The sequence below is a fragment of the Fusarium oxysporum genome, chromosome 11, assembly GCF_000149955.1.
Source record: "Fusarium oxysporum f. sp. lycopersici 4287 chromosome 11, whole genome shotgun sequence".
Lineage (NCBI taxonomy): Eukaryota > Fungi > Ascomycota > Sordariomycetes > Hypocreales > Nectriaceae > Fusarium > Fusarium oxysporum.
In genome coordinates this window covers 584368-601101 of record NC_030996.1, presented here as the reverse complement: position 1 = coordinate 601101, position 16734 = coordinate 584368, and the positions used below count along the sequence as shown (strand labels likewise).

Sequence of the window (16734 nt, the reverse complement as noted above, 5' to 3'; positions counted from 1 at the left end):
CTGCTAGTCAATTTGCGCTTAAATATGTCTCAACAGCTCCAGGCTTCTGACAGCCGGTGATTGGCACTTTTGTTTCTTCGCTGATGAACTGGGCTTATGTCCGCACGAACGGAGTGTGCGTGGTCGACGTCTGTTTCTTTCAATATGCTCCAGGAACCAGAATAAGAAGGTAATATTGACTGGGAACTCAGATTGTACTAGTCCTCAGCATTTTCAGCCAGCGGCATATTCCCTCCCCTTGTTCCGTTTCAGCATGTGACAATTCCCGAAGCAGGATTGGCACAGCAGCTACAAACGCACCAAACAACGCCATCATCCTACGAACTATCTTTTACAAAATTAAGCAGCATGCTTCACATGTAGAACCGATAAAGAGTATTCAGAGTTGCATTCCTCGGCGAGCGAAATCCGTGTATCGGCCGATCGCCCGCTTTGGGCCTTAATTGCGATCTTTTAAAGATCTACAGAGGTCATAGCGCCCCATGGGGAAAGCTGTGCCGTTCTCGACTGGCCAAGAAACGAGGGGAATCCTGGCATTGGGGTTACAACGGCATGCGAAATCGTGGGGAAGTGCAGTTTATCAGGGATCTCTTGGACAGGGAATAGGGCTCACATGGCTTCTGATTCATTGAAGGAAATTGAGAATGCCGAGCTCAGGAGAACATGCGTGATTGAGACAGGAAGTCCATGTTTATATGTGATTCACTATAATAGAATTCGTCTATAAATACTGAGCCTTTGTCCTCGAAGCAGACAACCAACCATCTCAACACAAACACTCTACAATTCAGTCTTCAGCAACCAATCAGAAACCACTCTTCAACATGCAGTTCTCTACCTCTTTCCTCGTCGCTGCTCTCTTCGGCACTGCCTTTGCCATGCCTCAGGCCAACCCTACTGATTGTCCCGAGACCTCTGCTATCCCTACCTGCGGTGTAAGTCATTCCTCAAAAGCCGCGGTCTTTCAAGTGCTAACGGTTTTTTGAAAGGCTCCTTGCATCACCTCCGCCGCCTCCGCCGTTGGCTGCAGCAACATTGCTTGCCAGTGTGCCAGCTCCAGCGCCATTCAGGCTTCGGCCATCAACTGTGTCCTTGACAACTGCGGTTTCCTCGAGGCTCTGCAGGTTCAGGCTTCTGCCGCCGCTGTCTGCACTGCTTGTGCTTAGATGCAGTCGTGAGGATGGTCTATCTCAAGTTGTCTTGCCAACTCGCTGCGGAACTAGTCTCCTTCCAAGTATATAGTATCCAATGAGTTAGAAATTACAAAGAAGAAGATTCATTTATACGTGCCCTGATTGATGATATATATAACAAGGATATGCCCTCAGCTTACCAAACATGGATGTAACCCTCCAAAGCGGAACCAGTGACAAGTCTCAGTAAGCTTAGTACCAAATGGCTATTGCCATGAAGGGGACGACCTAGATCGATGGCTACTGATTGCTCATCAGCACAGACGTTGAATTAGCATGCCTTTGATAAAGTATGATGAATGCCTCGGGCACATATGAACACGACTGGTAAAGGTTCATGTTTAACTGTCATCATAGTCAGCTCTCTGTAACAAGTACAAAAGCACTTTCGTTAATGTATTGTAATTAAGCCTCGAAAGTAGTTTCATTTATTGCTATGTTATTAAGTCTGCCGTGGTTAATACGACGCAATTAGGTCTGGAATGAGGAGCCAGAGAAAGGTTGGGTTTGTCAAGTATATACAAAGAAGTTGAAAATTCAAATATAATGGGAGACAACGACACTGCAGTTGGATTTCCCGTGGTCCTGGTAGATTAAATTCAGTTAATCGCCCTCGTCGAGGTGCCTTTAGGTACGATATCAATCAATACAATCAAGAGAAACTACAACAGTGTGGATCGCAATCACCTGGCATGCAGTCAAAGGGCGTCGGTCAGCATGTGGATGGCTTGACAGGACCGACGGATCCGAATATTGAGGGAGGCATGCAGCAGTGAAGGTGGGTGCTCCAAAGTAATAAAGTTTGAGCAGCCCAACATAGACTATCCAGGCCAAATATACGAGCTCGCCATGTCAAGCCGCTACATTCTACCCAAATTATTTATAGTTGGCTCCAGATATGCCAAGATGACGGCACAGCGAAGCTGAAAGGAGCTGATGAGGGCGACTACCTGGTTCAGCAGTAACCGAATGGGTTGGCCATGAGATACTCTGCAAGACGTAAAAGAGACCAACTGCTTAATTCGATTTGCCAAGTAAGTCATAGCACATCACTTCTACAAACGCATAGTAGGCTGAAGAACAAAGATCACAATATTCTGCCAAAATCAAGCTTCGTTATAAATACTTTGCTGTCAAAAGCTTGAGTAAGCACAAGGGTATTGAAGAACTTTGAGCGCAAGATTCTTTGACCCAACAGATCCGGGCAAATATACGGCATAATCTAGCGGGATATGCGTTCCACCGGCATGTTTATTGAGTAGGAGTTCTGCCAAAATAGGTTTCCGGCTAGAAAGGCAAGATTCTTTATGGCAGTTCATATCATTGCTGCATGTTTTCAAGAAGAGGCAATGATAGATACGGATGCTCGGCAATACACTTCAAATGTCCAACACTGTGCTTGGTCCCCAGATGTGTAGAACAAGTATAAATATGGTGGTATATTCTGTATCCAAGCATACGTCTTCACAGATCTTCCAACATGCCTCGACACCTGTCTATCTTCTTCGACTGCAACTACATTCGTGAGCGCGTGTGCCTTTCCGGCCGTGGTCTTGAACATAGTGAAGCTATGCCTGATCGAGATACAAAGTTGCCTAACATCAAGTGTACCTCTTTACACAAGCCTGACGTTATCGGAGCTCACAGATACGAGTTCTTTGTACACGGCACTGATTTGGCGAAGAAGTATGGGAAGGTTGCCTTGAATGATGAGGAAACCAAAGAAATCTTGGCACTTATTAATGGCTCCTCTGAATCCTCGCTGGAGGCTCTGTTGGCAAAGTTTGGGCACAGTGATGTGAAGGAGGGGGAGATTCAAGATCAGTAGGAGTACTGATTCAGCGGGAATGGAAGTGTCTACCCGTGATGACATTGTACTGAGCTTCATACAAGTTTGGGTGCTAGAATCAGCTCGCTAGGTATATCAAAACCGGTGATTCTTCAGCCTTAACTGCATGATATTTGAGCGCGAGATGAAGCCACGTGGGCAGTGACTCAAGACAAGATATTAGTATATAACCCGGAATACGCCCAGCAAAATTGAAACATCGAAACAACTATACCCCGGAGAACCAGAAATAATCAGGAAGCCTCAAGAAGCTCACCATTGACGCCAAAAGGTGCAATAACATCAGATACATGTACCATTGCCGGAGGTGCAGACATTTTCTTTCTGCGGCGACAGTTCCTGAGCCTTGTAGTAAGGGAGAGAAAGATGGAAACTGTATACCTACAAGCGAGAGAGCTAATACGGACATTGCTTGGTGGCATTGCAACTTCTGCTTAGACAAGGAAAGGGAGAAGAAGGCGAAGGCAAAGAAGTGAGAGGACCTAAGGAGGAGCATTTAATCTCCGGTTCAAAATATGAGTGAAGAGGGCACTCGGGTGGCTATGTGATTCACGAATCATAGATATAAACATCTATAAAGCTACAATTTCATCCCATATTTCTTTGCCTGCTCCAAACCTCTAAATTCCGATAAAATTAAAAAAGCCATGCTAAAAAGGACTACACTCGAATACTTATTAGAGAAATGTGGTTCACAAAATATACCGACTTCCGGTGCGCGAAATGCAATCATCTTCTCAGCTGGAAAACAGACCATGCATGTTACGAGCATCCAGGAGATCCGAGAAAAGGCTGCAGGATAATCATCCAGAGGACAGGCATGCCTCGGTCGAATAAGACCTGTCGAAAGTGCAAAGAGAAGAAGAAGACGAAGCAGGCAGGAAAAGAATGCGTCACAAAGACATGAAGAGGCGGTGGATTGGATATGAACTGAAAGTCTGTGATTCGAAGCCAAATTTGAGTAAATGGTCGACTCCTACGCGATTCCCCTATTACTCGAACATTTATTGAAATTAACCTATCTCTTAGTATAGTCCAATTCCCCCTGGTATGAATTTGCTATGCCAACTTTGAGAGCGACATACTTCGATGCGATTTCGTCGCGGACAAGCCAGATGGTTGAGAAGCTGCCGTATCCGAGCTTATGTATAACGCGATATCGGTCAGTGAGATGGTCTCCAATACAAATTGGATGATAGCCACCTGGGCTATAGCCATACGGGCTTTCAACGTCCTCTATTGGAAGGTACAAAACTGGAGAGGATGACGTTGCTGTTGTTCTAGCGCAGCGTAGACTTGTGCGTGAAGGAAAGGTCAAAGAAGAAAAGGGAAATTGGGTTCTCAAGTGCTGAAGTGCTACGCTACGCATTTTGACAACGCTGATGATGATAAGGTGAGGGACTTGAGATGCCCAGAGGCTCTGCTTTATGCATTTGTTTTCATGAGAATGCCTGGGCGGCCAAAAGTGGATCCCACAGTCGTTTTCCGCTCCTGGTCACTGGCTTACCAACTGTACGATTGATGCCTACAGATGACCTTGGGATCTGGTTCAGAAGGCTAACTGTGAGTCACAGCGCCAAATTTCACCCATGGCGCACAGATACCTACTAGGTTGGCTTACTTTGAGATATAATAGGCATTTTCCAGTAAATTGGGTTTTCTGCCATTCCAAAAGAGAATGCTTCAGGTGACCGTATCACCCAGGGGAGGTGGCTATTTTATAGCGCATTGCCAGCGGATGGCCCGCTGGAGAAACTTGACATGGCCAACATCATTGGCACCGTCGCGAGACGAAGGGCCGGGAATAAGCTTTAGCAAACTCAACTGTGAATCGCTCCCATTCACCTCCCTTCATCAATTATCGCGATGCGACAGTCTCTACGGCGAAAGTCTTGCAGTGCTTGCGCACGCTCCAAGCGTCGCTGCAGCCTCAGTGCTCCCAGCTGCAGTCGCTGCGCAGCGAAAGGCATGGAATGCTCGTATCCCACCTTCACAGCTGTGCCGCCTCCGCTCCCAAGTGCCTCTGGCAGCCCTCTCCTCAGTGATTCAATTGACGATGCTTTGCTTTCTCTTCAGATACCCTCATTCATCTCCACGACTGAAGCATATGGCATGCAGCTCGACTCTGCGGAATATCCTCCCCATACAGCAAACGATTTTACAGCGCGCGCAGAATTCTTGGCTCATTTGATGTCACTGCAGTCCACGGCACTGGCTGAGAAGGGGTTCAATGTATTCATTCATCCGTCGCAGACTCTTGCTTCAGATGCGTTACGCGACGCGTTAGCTGGCAGTGCTCTACACGCCGTGCGCAATCCTTCCAACGCGCGCTTCGTCGATTCTGAGATTACAAGGCGCGCCTCGCACATTGTCGCGGTCTTATATGCGGCGTCGATAAGCGACGATACTGTCGACTTGCGAATGCTTCCTTCGGTCCAAGCACTTCTTATCTATCAATGCATGCGACTGTTCTCGCCAGGCAGCATCAGTCAACAGGCGCAGGCGGAACGCGATAACATTGTTCTTCAGATTTGGGCATCGCGTTTACAATTATTGTTGGCTTGTGATGACGAGCTCACGGAAGCGAGCTGGGAGTTTTGGGTTGAGAAAGAAGCCATCCGTCGCACATTAATATGCATAGAGCTTGCGCAAGGCACCTACACGTATCTTCGTGGAAACTGGCCCATCGGTGTTCGATGTCATCACGACCTAAGGTTTAATGCACAGAAGGCCCTTTGGGAAGCCAAGTCAGCTGCAGAATGGCATCTTGTGTCTGACGATTCCGCGCATCCCTCGCTGCCATGCAACATGCTTCGCTTACATAAAGACATTTGCGACGCAATGCCTGGTGACTTGGATGATATAGGGGTTCTATTGCGAGCTGCGGGTGAAGGGCTTGAGAACATGAATACCTGGCTTCGTCACGATAAAGAAGCCTTGCAGCGATGGGGCCAGGTCGGTGTATGACTCGTCATCAGCATAACAGGAGTACATACAAGTTCTCGCTCTTGGGTGATCTGCCACTACAAACCATATACACCAATGCGAAGGAACTGGCCGTCCTTGTCAAGCCTATCCCTAATCGGTCCACTCTTCAACTCATCGACATCCCAAGCTGACCACACAAATCGACCATGCAAAAAAGCAGCTTCCCCCGACGCGCACCATACAGCAAACGCGCCTGGAAGACTCACTACAAAACCGTTAGGCATGGGTATATTGCAAAGACGCCCCACAAAGCTTACCATCGTCCCAATTCATCGTCGTTTCTGTCATCCCTTTCTCTCGAGCTTGGTCTGTCAGGATGGCACCTGGATGGAAGCTTACGATCTGACTTTGAGATGCATCCTTCTCATCTGCAAGTTTCTGGAGGAGAAGAGTCCCAGATGCCTTGGTCAATGAATACGATGAGAGATTCTTTGGGCTACCGAAGTCATGGATGGCACCCGTTGAGACATTGACTATATGGTACTACCAAATGGACTGTTAGCAGCGTCTTCGAAGAGAAAGTTAGGCATATACTTTTCTTTTTCTTTGTAAATCTTGACGGTGCAATCGATCACAAAGCTGGTGTAGCGCCCGAGTGTTGACCACGAACTGCTCCCACGTCTTCTCCCAACCTTGACCCGACAACGTCCCTTCAACATTGAGAGCAGCATTGAGGACCAAGACATCCACATGAACACCATTTGCACCCAAATTGTCAAACACCTGATCAATGCTTCTGGAGTCAGATATCTGACAGACTACCGCCTCAAATTTGGTGTCGCAATCGCTATGATCATGAGTGAGTCTTGCCATCGCCTCGTCAAGCTTTTGGCGCGTTCTTCCAGTGATGATGATCTTGTCTGCACCAGCCAAAGCAAAGTTGTTGGCGATGGCGTATCCGATACCAGCAGATCCGCCAGTGATGAAAACAGTCTTCCCGGCTTGGGAAACTAAAGGCTGTGAAGGATCCATAGCGTCATACACCGATGTATGTAGTTTCTTTGTTAGTGGTACGGGTTTGTACACAAAAGCGGGAGATTCGGCGTTGTTTGGCATGATTGGGAAAGTCTTTGAAGATGAATGCAGGAGGTGAGGAGGCATGCCAGACAACGGATTTAAGACCCAGCGACGTCCATTTTATAATGGTTCTCTAACTGTTCATTTGGAGTATTGTATTAGACGGGCATCTTCCATGCCATTTGCGGACTATTCTGGATCATGATTGCGGAAATCTGTTATAGAGAGCGGCCTGTTGTGGATCCGACGACGGAGAGCCACAGTTGACCGCATTGATAAGGATGAAAGGGGCGTTGTCGAAAAACGCCTCCTTTTGGTTTCTGGCATAATCTGAATGGGAAAGCGTCCTCGCCAAGCTCACAATGGGTTAATACCAGTAGGTATCCTACATGGACTGGTAAGGGTAGATGGATTTATTACGAGCTAGCCAGGATGCCGAGCGCACGCGCATGCGAGGGTCTGCGAATGCTCCGAGCCCTTAAATCAACTCTTGACTCGAGATGTGAGATTGTGATTTTGTGACAGGCTTTCGGTGGGAGCCTATTAAGCGCGATGCCCTTCTTTTTGTCCTGTTGAGATTGGTTGGCTGTATGGATGATGAACCTTGTTTGTCACTCAACTATAAGCATTCTTCATGTGTCAAGTTCACGGGGGTTTTGTTTCAGAACCTCACATGTCTAGGGCCGATTTATCCAGAAGACTATGCGGCTTTGATTCTACCAAACAACTCATGATAACCCCTCATTGAATCTCCTTCTTGGCTGGAATACACTCCAGGAACCTAACCTTGTCCCTTCGCAACGCGTCTTCAAGTGAAGTGAAAGGAATACCAAACTTGTCCTGAACCTCTTTGGCTCCTCCTTCAATAAAGCCAAAAGGCTTCATGTTGGCAAAATGCTGAAACATATGGCCATGAACACCGATACCCAAGTTCTCCACCTCCTCAGGAGTGCGCTTCACGATCCCGACTTCCCTACCGCTGACCTTGACCAGTATATCCCTAACCTCCTCAAAGCCAAGCAGTTCATTTCCAAGATCAATTTCCTGGCCTCGGAATCTGGTAGGGTCCTGCAGGGCCGCAGCAGCGTACTTTCCCACGTCATGAGCATCAGTGTAAGGAAACTTGGCACCACCAGTGAGAAGATCATCTATTTCTCCGTCTATTGGGAGACGAGGAAAGTTATTGTAGACTCCTGGGATAAGAAAGTCATAGTGGATAAGTGCGGGCCGAAGAATTGTGTATGATTCGAATTTCCCTGCGCGAACAGTATTCTCGACTTCATATTTGGAAGTATAGTATCCATGGAGATGATGAATAGCTTTGACATCGTCGTTATCCCAGATATCCTTCCTGTCCGCACAAATGACGGTAGCGGCAACGAGATTTTTAACGGCAGCCTTCTCGCAAGCTTCAACAATTGTCTTGGCCTGGAGAAGTTCTAGACCAGGGAAGGAAACTGTGTTGAGAAAAGCGGCTTGACATCCCTGTGCAGCTTCGAAGATATCGTCGAGGTTTTTGCTCTCTCCCTGGAAGAGAGTGATTTTCGGGTCAGTTAGCAGGGCTGGGATCTTTTCGATGTTGCGGACGACAGCGTGGATCTTGTGGCCGGCTTTAAGGAGGTGCTCGATGACCCATTGGCTCTGTTGACCAGTGGCCTGTGTGACGAGATAGGTCGGCATTGCGAAGCTGATTATAACGTGACTATGGTAGTGACAGAGTGACACGGTTGAGATAACGACGGATGAGTCCGAATTATTGAGTCGATGCTCTTGAGTGAGTCTTCAGCGGTATATGTACAGTCTGTTTTTTTCTCTACGGATCCCGGCCATATCCCGGCAATTATTTCAATGTCTTATGATTTCTAATATGTCCTGAGCTGACGAATATCCATGATCCGGTACTTCTTTGGAGTCGGAGCCTTCGCAGGCATCTTAAAAAGTCCGGTCGTCTTTGAGGCTTAGCGTAGAGAAGAACCCGATCTTACCTTCGATAAAAGTTGCTTCCAGTGGGGGACACATGATGACAGGGGAATGTCACCTCAATTGACCATTGGTGCTTCTAAACTTAGTGCTGATGACAAATTCCTTGTCTGCTTATCACCTGCGAGACTCCATCACCAGCAATTTTGACCGAGATTGAGATCTTACTGCTTTCATCTACCGTACGATATTTACTGCTCGAAACGAATCGAGCGGCGTTTCGGACCGACTCTTTGAGATGAAACCCCGAAAAAGCTGTTGGACTTGCGCAGGTTAGTGGCGGCAAAACGGCTTGCGAATTGGCCATCACTAAGCATCAGCATCAGCTCGCAAGATTCAATGCGACGGAGTCCGACCGAATTGCAACAAATGCAACCGTTCTCAATTGACCTGCCAAGGCTATGAAGCTCGATTATCATGGCCCCGAAAAAATGACAGGAAGCGAGCGATGGTATGCACTACGGCAAAGCAAGCGCCTGTATCCTTCCAAGAGACGAGCGAGATACCTCGTCGCCTTTTCTTGATCAATACATCATTTCGCGATGTCGAGCTACACAACTACTTATCGTCACAGTACCACCAGGCTCAAGTTTCCGTATCGCCTTCAAAACCACTCAAGCAGCCCGCGATACATACCAATCAGAATGAGCTGTTACAGTACTGTGAGCGCTATAGCACATCCACAATGTCCACGTCTTCTGACTCGCATTTTAGTTCATCACTTAGCGCATCTGTCTTTGGTCACATTCAGCACGACAACGGCTGGAATTCGCGATACGCTCATGAGAATGGCTATGATTAACAACAGTGCTTCAGCCTCGGCTCTTCTGCATGCTATGCTAGCCTATTCATCCCTTCACCATCATGGCCTGAGCGAAACATCTCTCAAATTCAAAGTACAGGCACTTCATCTACTATCTACCTCCGCCGAAGATGGTGAATTGTCCTTAGTAAACGCCTCTCAGCACGTGGCTGCGTCCATGCTGCTTGGATCATTTGAGGTATGTGACCCCGGAGACCAATGAGGTTCTGCTGACATTTTAGACTTTACGTCCTTCTGAGAGCTCAGGTGAATGGTTGTGGCATATCTGGGGAGCTGTGGATGTCATTCAAGCCACTCAACTCAGCGATCATTCTTCTGAGAATGAAACATACGCTCTCATTGACTGGGTCAACTATCATCATACGCTCTCACGTTTCAGCACGCAGCATTGGCGACATAAATCACTGGCTTCAAAGGCGTCCAGGAAACCGATGCAACTCTTTCGTCGCAGAACGACCCCGCCACTGTCAATATACAGACCCGTATGCTTTCTACAAGAACAGACTTGGAGCTTAGTGGCTAACCAAAGTTTCAGAATCATCCCTCTGTAGATCCGGCGTCTTCTATAATGAGCCTCCTTTTTGAAGCATGCAATATTTATATGGATCCACAAGATCCCCAAAGTCAGACTCCGGAATACCGCAACTCGCTCCGACGGCTCGAAGCGCAGGTCGACGATCTGATTACTTCCCCAGTCCCGAACGATCTAAATCCTGAAAGCGCATTTGCGTTGGAGTTATACCGTGTAGCAACACGCATATACATAGCGCGTGCCTCCCAAAGTCCATGGGAAGCACCCGCAGTGTTGGACTCGCTGGTAGATGCACTGTTCAACGGCCCAGTGGCGTCGTGCACCTGCATTCATTTCTTTCCGCTATTGATTCTCGCATGCGAATCACGAAGGGATGATCAACGGGTGGCAATACTTAATCTGATTGACAGAACTCAACGCGATGCACGAATCAGGAGTATGAAGGCTGTGACGAATGCTATTCAGGCTGTTTGGGTGCAGCAGGATCTTCATGCTGATAATGAGGTGTTGGTGAATTATATGGATCTCCTCAGTATTGGAATTAGCTCAAGTAGCAGTATTCCGTCCTTTGCATAATGTTAGGCTGGAATCAATAACTAAGTTCTCTGTGCTAATATAAGCTCTCAGCCACGAGGCTCAACTGCAAATAACACATCTGGCTCACAACTTAGACATTATACCACAATGCCTGACCAATTGCTACAGCATAAAGCTGATATCATGAAAACCTAAAAGATGGCTCATTTGATTGCCATCACGGGTATAAGAACTCTGATGCGTCCCCCAAGACAATCCAACTCAGCACTAGGAAATTCAAGGACGTATGAGAAAAGGTTGACCTGATGAAAGTTTCGAGATGGCACGTATGTCGGTGGTGTCATGAGGGAAGAAGGTTGGACTGGAAGAAGGTTTGGAGCAATCAGACGGCCGTGGCGGTATTGAGTTTATGAGTCAGTCTAAGGTCAGCAAATACGCTTCTGATTTAACACAATGGCTGGAGTCAGTAACACCGAGGTAGGCAGGATATTGGATGAGATTGGAGAACCTGGGTTCTGAAATTCGACCAAAAGCAAGGAATCAAGAGTCTTATCTTCTTTTGCGAAACGAATGACCATCTCTCCTCGTGGCCCGGGTTTCCTATCAACATCGAGTAATGGCCTGGCCCGAATCTTTTGCTGACTGGCGAGCGTTGCAACATGATTTGCTGGTGGTGATATCCTTTATCAGTTAGACCCGAGTCGGCAGTGAGACATGCGCCACATGCTCAAATGTCTTGTGTGAATGTCAATGTCCCATTGGTTAGCCACCTTCCTAATGCAGGCGCCACGGTAACTTGAGATCAGACATTGATGTAGTATTGGGATTTTCGGAGTGATGAAGTGATCACAGGAGCAATTTTAGGCGCTTGGAAATCTCCGAGAGGAATTACCAAGATGATAGCTTCTCGCAAATGCCGGAGGTGATGCATGTCGCTTGGCATTTGAATGCCTCCAACACACTACGTTACATCTATAACACGATATTCTGTCCGTTGCGCACCTTGCTTGGGAGTATAAAACCCAAAGCAGATTTTCTCTCCAAGGGCTATCGCTTGATTCAACAGGATGTCACTGGTCGTGCCAGCTCACTAGCCCGGTGCCCTCATCACGCTCTTGCGAATACTACCTTAGTTTGCAACTACGATAAAAGACAGCTGGAAGAGGATATTCCGTTTTGGGTTACATCGTCAGTATCAGGCATAAATCAAGTGACGTGCGACCACGTACCTTATCTCGATGTTTCTTCTGCTGTCGCCAACCTTATCGGAGAAAGCCTGTTTATCAACCCTACTGTCAAATCGTTGCGACAGTAAATCGCAAGCGACAATATCACCCGACTTTAACTCATGAGTAGTTCAAAACCCAATATTCGGGTTCATTATTTCCGGGAACTGCTCTCGCCTGTGTTTATGAGAGTGTTATTTTGAGTTGATAGACCTGACAGCTGATGCTTACATCGCGCGCCTTACTTGTGAACTGCTCTCGCCATGTGTTCTTGACAGTTGCTATGATCGTCGTTGCTGAAACAGATCTGCAACGTTGCAATCGGTCATGTATGACCGCAGTCTCTCCATTAACCACGGCTATAATCGCCTTTCCGCAATGTAATTCAAGTCATTGCAGCCTTGAAAAAAGTCATTTGAGTATTCTGCACATGTTCTTTCTTCCAACGCTGCAACTCAACATGTCTTTCAAGACCCTGCTGAGACGAGTCGATGACTTTGGAAAATGACGGGTTTCCTCTTATCTGCAGATTATGTATTTGACAAAATGTTTTTGAGAATGATTTCGGACGTATATAATACTCCTGAAGACCGATATTCGGCCAAAGGATCAATAACAATTACAACATCGAATCACAATCGCACCACATAAACATTTCCCCTTACGCACCGCAACATTCACAATGGTCGCACTCGACGATATGACTTCTGGCATTCCCGCCCTTGTCGTTCCAGCCAACAATGATGACATCTCTGAGGAGGCGACGGGTAGTGTCAACGCCGTTTACTTTGTCAACTGGTTCGTCTTCCTTCTCACGTGCTCTTGGTTCATTCACTCATCACACGCAGGGGTATCTATGGGCGTAACTATCAACCCCAGAACCTTCCCGCATCGCAACTGACTCATGTGCTTTATGCTTTCATGAATGTGAGAGCTGATGGGACTGTGTAAGTATTTCTACTGAGGAGACGCCTTGACTCAATGCTCACGACATATAGCTACACTGGAGATTCCTATGCCGATCTTGAGAAGCACTACACTGGTGACTGTAAGGTTATTTGCTTCCTAATACTCAGAAAGTATGCTGACTCCACTAGCCTGGGAAGAGCCCGGTAACAACGCATACGGATGCGTCAAGCAGCTCTTCCTCCTCAAGAAGGCCAACCGAAAGCTCAAAGTCATGCTCTCCATCGGCGGCTGGACCTGGTCAACCAACTTCCCAGCTGCCTCTGCCTCAGCTGCTACCCGATCCACCTTCGCCAAGAGCTCCGTTACTCTCATGAAGGACTGGGGCTTCGACGGTATCGACATCGATTGGGAATATCCTGCCAACGCTACCGATGCCAGTAACATGATCCTTCTACTCCAGGCCGTGCGCAGCGAGCTCGACTCTTATTCTAAGCAATATGCCAATGGATATCACTTCCAGCTTTCCATTGCTGCCCCTGCTGGCCCTGATAACTACAATAAGCTCAAGATGAAGGACCTCGGATCGGTTCTCGACCATGTCAATTTGATGGCTTATGACTACGCCGGGTCTTGGAGCGCCTTCTCGGGGCATCAAGCTAACAAATACGCCAACACCAAGATCCCCAACGCGACGCCGTTCAACACTGACCAGGCCGTCAAGGCCTACGTCAACGGTGGCGTTCCGTCCGCCAAGATGGTTCTCGGTATGCCCATCTACGGCCGCGCATTTCAAAACACTGCCGGTCTCGGGCAGCCATACTCTGGTGTCGGATCTGGAAGCTGGGAGAACGGTATCTGGGACTACAAGGCCTTGCCCAAGGCTGGAGCTAGTCTTGTCTATGACCGCGATGCTCAGGCCTCTTACAGCTATGACTCCAACACTAAGGAGCTTATCTCCTTCGATACCCCTGGTATGGTCGGGAACAAGGTCCTTTACATCAAGAACCGTAAGCTTGGTGGCAGCATGTTCTGGGAGGCGTCTGCTGACAAGACTGGTGCTAACTCGTTGATCGGCACCAGCTCCAAGAAGCTTGGAACTCTTGATAGCACTAACAATTGCTTGACCTACCCTAACTCTCAGTATGCCAACATTGCCAAGGGGCTTTCTTGAAGCGACAGTGGCAACACAGTTGTGTTCGTGAGAACAAGGAAGGGTACAGCTTAACTTTTGGGGATACACACTCGTGGCATAGACTCAAATTATTATACCTTCGCTTTAGATATTAATAGACATTCGTTTGGCAATACTTCTGGACGATATGTAGTCGCATAATGCCGCAACTTCACTGTGTGCCTTCGAACGAGTTAGAGCACAGCTACGTATATGTTTACACCAACATTACGTGTGCTGAACTTCTCTGGGGACTTGTGTCGCTGCGCATCGAGGGCTTGCGGTAATGCGCTATCCGTTAATGATAAAGGAGAGGCTCGCGGCCCGCGCATCGGGTAACGCACTTCATAAGCGGGTATCATATCCCTTTTTGAAGAGCGGGTAGTGTCACAAATACAAGCATCATATAAATACCGAATCCCTTATCTTACGCTACTTCATATCGGAACGCCACTTCAAGAATGTTTGGTCTATTCACAACTAGGCTAGGCCTCCCCTCCCTTTCCTTCCCGAATCGGCCGCCATGGGTCGACCCACGAAACGCTACTCTACAGCTCAAGAGATGGTTCCAGAGTTGTCAGCACAGTTGAACACCTTTGCAATCAGACCGGATCGGTAGGCATCCTGGATGGATACAGCCACACTGTAACTTCAAGGGGGTTAGCTATTGCACATATCACAGGGGCAGTCATTTATTGACTTACGTTCCGGCAATGACCATGAAGGATCCAACGAGTACGATGAGGGCATGGGACCAATACTTCGCCTTGTTAGATGAATTGCCCGTTCTATAATGCTTGAAATCCTGCATCCAAAGGAGGGCTGGGAAGATCAAGCTGAAGGGAGCGAAACAGACGGCTCCGGCAAGACCCAGGAGGTAGTTGAGAATAGGGACAGCCTCGGCAACGATAAAAGCAAGGATTCCGAGAGTAAGATTGCTACCAATCCAGGTAGTCCAATGAACCATCGTGTTCTCCTGAAGATGGTGCGAGTCGCGGAGGATTCGGACGAAAATGTACTTCGCGGCCACGTGCTGGTAAATACCGACACCGATAATGAGACCTGGAAGCGCAATTCCATACGAGATCTTCTTGAACAGAGGGCCTGCACTTCCGAAAGCAGGGGTCGCCAGCCATACGCCGCACCATCTATAGATGACGAGGGAGAAGGACAGGTACATAGCAAGCACGAGGACACCAGTAACTAGCACGGCCTTTCTGAAGTGCTCGGGGCGTTTCATTTCTGACAGCACAGGCAGATACATAGATGAACCACTGTTGCTGATAAAGATGTTGGCAGAGGCAGTAATGCCCGCTACAAACGTAGGGTGAGCGATGGCAGTCCAACCCAGTTCGTAGTCACCAGTCTGAGGAGCCATTGCAGGCCGGTCTTGCTGGGTTACAGCAACAACGAAGATGAAGACAGCCACGAAGAACGTGAAGAATCCGATCCATGTAAGCCAGCCGAGGCGGCTGAAGGTTCGTACCGAGGAGAACAATGTGATTGAGATCGCACCGATAAGGGTGAAGATAACGGTGCATGCGCCGTGGTTGGAGATGGCGTTGAAAGCTGTCGAGATGGAAACGATGCCGGCAGCGGAGATGAGAACCTGGGCGACCAGAATTTGAAGGCCAACAAGTTCTTTGCCAACACGTCCCCAGAGACGACCGCACATATCAGCGAGTGCTATTCACTCTGTTAGAGCTAATGATGTAAGCTTAAAGATCGAGGTTGAAAACGTACTGTGGCACTCAGGATGACGGTTTCGGAATTCGCCCAGAATAACTGCCGTGTCTGCATAACAGTTGTTAGTCAATCTAAGCATCTTTATCTTACCAATTGAACACTTGACTTACAGGTATTCAGAGTATGCCAGCCAACGAGCGACAGACCGCCTCCAACAGCCCCAAGCGTCGCAAACGCACCAGGCACGCTCAGAATGCTCATGGCAAACTGGATCTTGAGAAAGATGATGGTGGCTCGCTGCCAGCTGACAGTTCTGAACTGCACGCCATCATCTGTCTGCTGGAAGACTTCATGAGACTCAAGCGTCTCGCCTTTGATGGAGACAACCTCCTCGTCGGTCGGTCTGTATGGTGCGACTTTGTCATCAACCACTTGCTGCACTTCTTGGGCAGCCATGCTTGCCTCTGAGTTGTGTTTCTGTGGAGATAGGCGTGAAAGGGAAGTCAATGAAGATGAAGGTGAAAGAGGAAGTGACTCAGTCTGTCCTCACAATCTCAATGGGCGATCTTGTCCTTATTTCTACTGGATCCGAAATCGGTTACTACCCCAGGTTATCTACCCCGACTTTATCTTTACGGTCTAGACTGGGCCTGCATATCGTGAGCTAGACGGTATCAGATTTGGTCTCGTGGGGTCTTTTATCAAGTGCAAACCTTGTCGACCACTGATATTTGCCCGCTTATCAGAACCAACTTTGGCGATATCCCCGTGTAGAGTTGCCCAATTGCAGTGAATACCTTGTCAGCGACAATCGGCTACGGGG

At 48.0% G+C, this 16734-nt stretch overlaps 8 protein-coding genes across 8 annotated transcripts; 5 read left to right on the top strand and 3 right to left on the bottom strand.

The window, feature by feature from the left end:
- Positions 1–710: 710 nt before the first annotated feature.
- Positions 711–1323, top strand: FOXG_09588 (uncharacterized protein). Its single transcript, XM_018388805.1, has 2 exons — positions 711–935; positions 990–1323. Exons 1-2 carry the CDS (start codon positions 825–827, stop codon positions 1164–1166), a joined length of 288 nt encoding a protein of 95 aa, XP_018246932.1. The 5' UTR covers positions 711–824; the 3' UTR covers positions 1167–1323.
- A 1350-nt stretch (positions 1324–2673) lies between these two features.
- Positions 2674–3021, top strand: FOXG_09587 (uncharacterized protein; the record flags this gene model as incomplete). The annotated part of the gene is made up of 1 exon (XM_018388804.1): positions 2674–3021. The coding sequence occupies one exon, from the start codon at positions 2674–2676 to the stop codon at positions 3019–3021; it is 348 nt and encodes a 115-aa protein (XP_018246931.1).
- A 1802-nt stretch (positions 3022–4823) lies between these two features.
- Positions 4824–7560, top strand: FOXG_20083 (uncharacterized protein). Its single transcript, XM_018400365.1, has one exon. It carries the CDS (start codon positions 4909–4911, stop codon positions 6007–6009), a length of 1101 nt encoding a protein of 366 aa, XP_018246929.1. The 5' UTR covers positions 4824–4908; the 3' UTR covers positions 6010–7560.
- Positions 6066–7086, bottom strand: FOXG_09586 (uncharacterized protein; the record flags this gene model as incomplete). The annotated part of the gene is made up of 3 exons (XM_018388803.1): positions 6066–6235; positions 6288–6513; positions 6565–7086. 3 exons carry the CDS (start codon positions 7084–7086, stop codon positions 6066–6068), a joined length of 918 nt encoding a protein of 305 aa, XP_018246930.1.
- A 228-nt stretch (positions 7561–7788) lies between the features above and the next one.
- FOXG_09585 (uncharacterized protein) lies at positions 7789–8791 on the bottom strand (the record flags this gene model as incomplete). The annotated part of the gene is made up of 1 exon (XM_018388802.1): positions 7789–8791. Exon 1 carries the CDS (start codon positions 8725–8727, stop codon positions 7789–7791), a length of 939 nt encoding a protein of 312 aa, XP_018246928.1. The 5' UTR covers positions 8728–8791.
- A 377-nt stretch (positions 8792–9168) lies between these two features.
- On the top strand, positions 9169–11041 carry FOXG_09584 (uncharacterized protein). Its single transcript, XM_018388801.1, has 5 exons — positions 9169–9299; positions 9354–9689; positions 9742–10028; positions 10072–10332; positions 10386–11041. The coding sequence occupies exons 1-5, from the start codon at positions 9266–9268 to the stop codon at positions 10956–10958; spliced, it is 1491 nt and encodes a 496-aa protein (XP_018246927.1). The 5' UTR covers positions 9169–9265; the 3' UTR covers positions 10959–11041.
- Positions 11042–12021: 980 nt separating this feature from the next.
- On the top strand, positions 12022–14473 carry FOXG_09583 (chitinase 1). The gene is made up of 4 exons (XM_018388800.1): positions 12022–12943; positions 12994–13092; positions 13144–13193; positions 13243–14473. Exons 1-4 carry the CDS (start codon positions 12828–12830, stop codon positions 14223–14225), a joined length of 1248 nt encoding a protein of 415 aa, XP_018246926.1. The 5' UTR covers positions 12022–12827; the 3' UTR covers positions 14226–14473.
- Positions 14474–14772: 299 nt separating this feature from the next.
- On the bottom strand, positions 14773–16442 carry FOXG_09582 (uncharacterized protein). The gene is made up of 4 exons (XM_018388799.1): positions 16082–16442; positions 15969–16019; positions 14930–15911; positions 14773–14874 (listed from the first exon to the last, which is right to left on the bottom strand). Exons 1-4 carry the CDS (start codon positions 16365–16367, stop codon positions 14781–14783), a joined length of 1413 nt encoding a protein of 470 aa, XP_018246925.1. The 5' UTR covers positions 16368–16442; the 3' UTR covers positions 14773–14780.
- Between the last annotated feature and the right edge of the window lie 292 nt (positions 16443–16734).

What these genes read in the sequence shown, in the direction of transcription:
- FOXG_09588 (XM_018388805.1), top strand. Translation starts at nt 825, where the DNA reads ATGCAGTTCTCTACCTCTTTCCTCGTCGCTGCTCTCTTCGGCACTGCC. An exon ending in CTGCTATCCCTACCTGCGGT is followed by an intron (nt 936 to 989) that starts GTAAGTCATTCC and finishes GTTTTTTGAAAG; the next exon opens with GCTCCTTGCATCACCTCCGC.
- FOXG_20083 (XM_018400365.1), top strand. Translation starts at nt 4,909, where the DNA reads ATGCGACAGTCTCTACGGCGAAAGTCTTGCAGTGCTTGCGCACGCTCC.
- FOXG_09584 (XM_018388801.1), top strand. Translation starts at nt 9,266, where the DNA reads ATGAAACCCCGAAAAAGCTGTTGGACTTGCGCAG. An exon ending in AAGCTGTTGGACTTGCGCAG is followed by an intron (nt 9,300 to 9,353) that starts GTTAGTGGCGGC and finishes CATCAGCATCAG; the next exon opens with CTCGCAAGATTCAATGCGAC. An exon ending in TGCTGCTTGGATCATTTGAG is followed by an intron (nt 10,029 to 10,071) that starts GTATGTGACCCC and finishes CTGACATTTTAG; the next exon opens with ACTTTACGTCCTTCTGAGAG.
- FOXG_09583 (XM_018388800.1), top strand. Translation starts at nt 12,828, where the DNA reads ATGGTCGCACTCGACGATATGACTTCTGGCATTCCCGCCCTTGTCGTT. An exon ending in GCCGTTTACTTTGTCAACTG is followed by an intron (nt 12,944 to 12,993) that starts GTTCGTCTTCCT and finishes CATCACACGCAG; the next exon opens with GGGTATCTATGGGCGTAACT. An exon ending in GTGAGAGCTGATGGGACTGT is followed by an intron (nt 13,093 to 13,143) that starts GTAAGTATTTCT and finishes CACGACATATAG; the next exon opens with CTACACTGGAGATTCCTATG.
- FOXG_09582 (XM_018388799.1), bottom strand. Translation starts at nt 16,367, where the DNA reads ATGGCTGCCCAAGAAGTGCAGCAAGTGGTTGATGACAAAGTCGCACCA. An exon ending in CCGTCATCCTGAGTGCCACA is followed by an intron (nt 15,912 to 15,968) that starts GTACGTTTTCAA and finishes CAGAGTGAATAG; the next exon opens with CACTCGCTGATATGTGCGGT. An exon ending in TTCATGGTCATTGCCGGAAC is followed by an intron (nt 14,875 to 14,929) that starts GTAAGTCAATAA and finishes ACCCCCTTGAAG; the next exon opens with TTACAGTGTGGCTGTATCCA.